The sequence below is a fragment of the Frankliniella occidentalis genome, unplaced genomic scaffold (genome assembly GCF_000697945.3).
Source record: "Frankliniella occidentalis isolate FOCC.00 unplaced genomic scaffold, Focc_3.1 Scaffold1346, whole genome shotgun sequence".
NCBI lineage: Eukaryota > Metazoa > Arthropoda > Insecta > Thysanoptera > Thripidae > Frankliniella > Frankliniella occidentalis.
This window is the reverse complement of record NW_026268448.1, coordinates 5,862-8,875: the sequence shown is the minus strand read 5'-3', so window position 1 is coordinate 8,875 and position 3,014 is coordinate 5,862. Positions and strand designations below refer to the sequence as shown.

The 3,014-nt window shown below is 47.9% G+C and overlaps 1 protein-coding gene across 1 annotated transcript in view; it reads right to left on the bottom strand.

The window, feature by feature from the left end:
- Nucleotides 1–3,014, bottom strand: part of LOC127751843 (nucleolar protein dao-5-like) — a 10,581-nt gene that overhangs the window by 1,737 nt on the left and 5,830 nt on the right. The window contains exons 3-6 of the mRNA XM_052275997.1: nt 957–2,195; nt 588–814; nt 327–501; nt 54–232 (exon numbers count right to left, since the gene is read on the bottom strand). Of these exons, the coding sequence (XP_052131957.1) occupies nt 69–232; nt 327–501; nt 588–814; nt 957–2,195 (1,805 nt within the window). The 3' untranslated portion in view covers nt 54–68. The remainder of the gene's footprint in view (nt 1–53; nt 233–326; nt 502–587; nt 815–956; nt 2,196–3,014) is intronic.

The following is a 3,014-nucleotide window of genomic DNA, read 5'->3' as shown; positions in this document are numbered from 1 at the left end:
CCCCCCCCCTCCCCCTCTTTTTCTTATGAGGCATTCCACATCACTTAACTTACATTGGTTGGCAGTTGCTAGGAGCTATCCTCTTCTTCATCATACTCCTTCTCCAGCTGCTCCCTGGCCTCCGCCCTCCGCTGCCTCTTCTTAACACGGGACGGTGCGTCCTTAAGCCAGTCAGCTGTCAACTTAATGACTTCCGAGACCGTAGACTCTGTCCATCGACGTCGCACGGCACCTGCAAAAACAAAAAAATCACCCTCTTACTCATCTCCCTGTGGCCGGCCTGAACAACAACTAAGAAACACCCCAAATGGAGGTCATTAACTCACACATTACTGCCTTGAAGAGTAAAGTGCCCATAAAGGCATCCTTCTTCTCCTTTCCAGCACGGCAAATTCCCCTCATAGATTTCGTTGCGGCGAAGGAATCCACAAAAAGTGTCTTCATCACTGAAAAAACAGCATCTCGAAGAGAAGTGCCACCAAGGCCAAAGAGGAAGGACACCTACAAGCAAAGCAAAGATAAACGTTACAGGGTATTGCTCTTCTGCAGCGAAAGTGGAAAACACTGATTTATATGACTCTACTTACAACTTTGTTGAATTCTTCTTTATTCTTAAGAAGATCATTCATCTTCCGCTCCTCCTCTTTCGTGCTCATCGGAAGCTTAGGGATATTCTCTGCTATGTTCGACTCAAGCGGTGGCAATACGCACGACAGAATTTTAGTCAGCGATGCCTCTGCTTTATTTGCCATCTTCTCCAAGGACTGCACCTTCTTATCGAGATCTCCAATGGCCTGCTGGACAAGTCTGAAGCCTACCGAAAAAAAAGAACAAATAAAAGAAAATTGGAATGTATTGCCTCATGTCAGCTAGAATGCTATGCAAGTGTATCAGCACCCCTTCCCCCTTTCTTCCATAACTAGCAATTACAGTGCAACAGTCTGCGAATAACTGACCTTGTGCTGTTGATGATGGACTCCCAAAATTAAGGGCCCTGTAGGTACTTTTATCACGGGGTGTCTTGAAGAAGTCACTGCCATCGGAGAGGGCTGGGGATGCACTAAGGCTTGGAGATGCGCTGGTGCCTGAAGCATCTGAATCCAGACCCAGGCAATCGGCTAGATCCTTGTTAATGTCAGCCAGTTCCCTCTCAGACACAGTATTTACGAACGAAGTCATCCGGCTCTGTCGTCGTAAACCTGGGAAATAGTCATTCTTCGAACGCTTCTCCTGATTGGGAGAAGGGTGAGGAGACTGGGCGCCCCTTTTCTGCACTGACTTGACGGGAGTATTTGGTATGGACACTCCTTCTCCTTTTTCAACAGATGCCCCATCATCTTGGGCGATGGATCTTCTCTGTGCCGACTTCACGGGAGTGCTTACCATCTTGGTCTTTCCCACCGACTTTTTAGGAGTTTCTCTTTCAGCAGAGGCCCTATCATGTGTGCTGTCTGCCTTCTGGGGAGTTCTGCGACCTGGTTCTCTAGCCTTCGATGGCGTCTTGACACGTTCTCCAGATGTCGTACTCATCTTTTGCGGTGTCTGTGTTGCTTTAAGCGGCGTCGCCACACGTTTTCCAGTTGTTGCACTCTTCTTTTGTGGTGTATTTTTGCCCGCATCTCTCGCCTTCTTCGATGTCCCCCCAGATACGTTGCTCGTCTTTTGTGGTGTACTGTGATCTGCTTTCTTTGAAGGGCTTAATGTCTTATCTCCTGTGACATTTGTCGTCTTTCGGGGGCTTCGGCTGCCCATGCTTGTAGGTGTCTGAACCCTTGTACTAGGCGTCTCTTCTTCCTCTTGGGAATTTTCCAAAAAATCAAATCCATTTTCTGACGTGCCGTCATGATGCAGCACATCATCATCAGATGAAAATTCATTCGCTATGTCATCGTGGTTCATCCCACCTTTCTCGACGGCAGATGCACTGGTACTGGCATTGGTATCCATCGCATACGAAAATCCACTGAAACTACTCTGCTCTGACCCCTTACCGTGATTTGACATTAAATGTGCAACATCCAGTGTCTGTTCGTCCGAATCAGACGAACCTTCACCACCATCTTTCCGTCTGCTCAATCTTTTCACCCTTTCACTTCGCGCATTGAGAGGTGCATCATCCGAAGAGTCGCTTCCCACCCCCTCATCTTCCTGTGCCGAAAAAGACCTCAGACTCTTTCGGCTGTCCTCGTAGGACGCTGGAAAAGAAGCAGAGAATGTATGGATGGTATAACTACGCAGACCGACCTTGTTAAGTGTACCGCAAGTTCTCCTGATCAGGCTTTCTTTTAATATCGTTGTGCACTTCCAACCAGGTGGCTAAAGGTGGATACAGAGTTCACAAGATGCGAGCGTGATTTTCTCGCCGGTAGCGTGAAGAGAGTTGTTTTGGTTAGCAGTTGACTTTATGCAACAGCCAATAACAGGCCGACGTGGGGCTATGCCATTCTTTTCAGCTGAATCAGCTTTGGAGCTAGCGTGATTTTCACTCAAGCGTCTGCTAGCAGCGTGATTTTCACGCAAGTTCGTAGGTGCACATTCTCGAATATCTCTCAAGTGCACCTACGAACTTGCGTGAAAATCACGTTGCTAGCTGACGCGAAAAATCACGTTAGCTCCAAATCTGATTCAGCTGAAAAGAATGCCATAGCATCACGGCGGCCTGTTATTGGCTGTTGCACAAGTCAACTGCTAACCAAAACAACTCTTTTCACTCTAGCGGCGTGAAAATCACGCTCGCATCTTGTGAACCGAGGGGGACACGACTGTTAAACTTTGTGTCAGCTGGATTACGGATTGCCCGGATTACCTCCGGAGTGTCCTCCGGATTACGTTGCTTTTTCTCTAGGATTACCCCGGATTACCCCCAAAATTTTCCCGGATTACCACGGATTTTTTAGAATTTCCTCGGATTACCCCTGCCGGATTACTTTTCGGCTGTCAGCCGGATTACCTTAGTCGTTTCCCCCTCGTTGTGAACTCTGTATCCATCTTAACGAATGGCATGCATTCCTGTG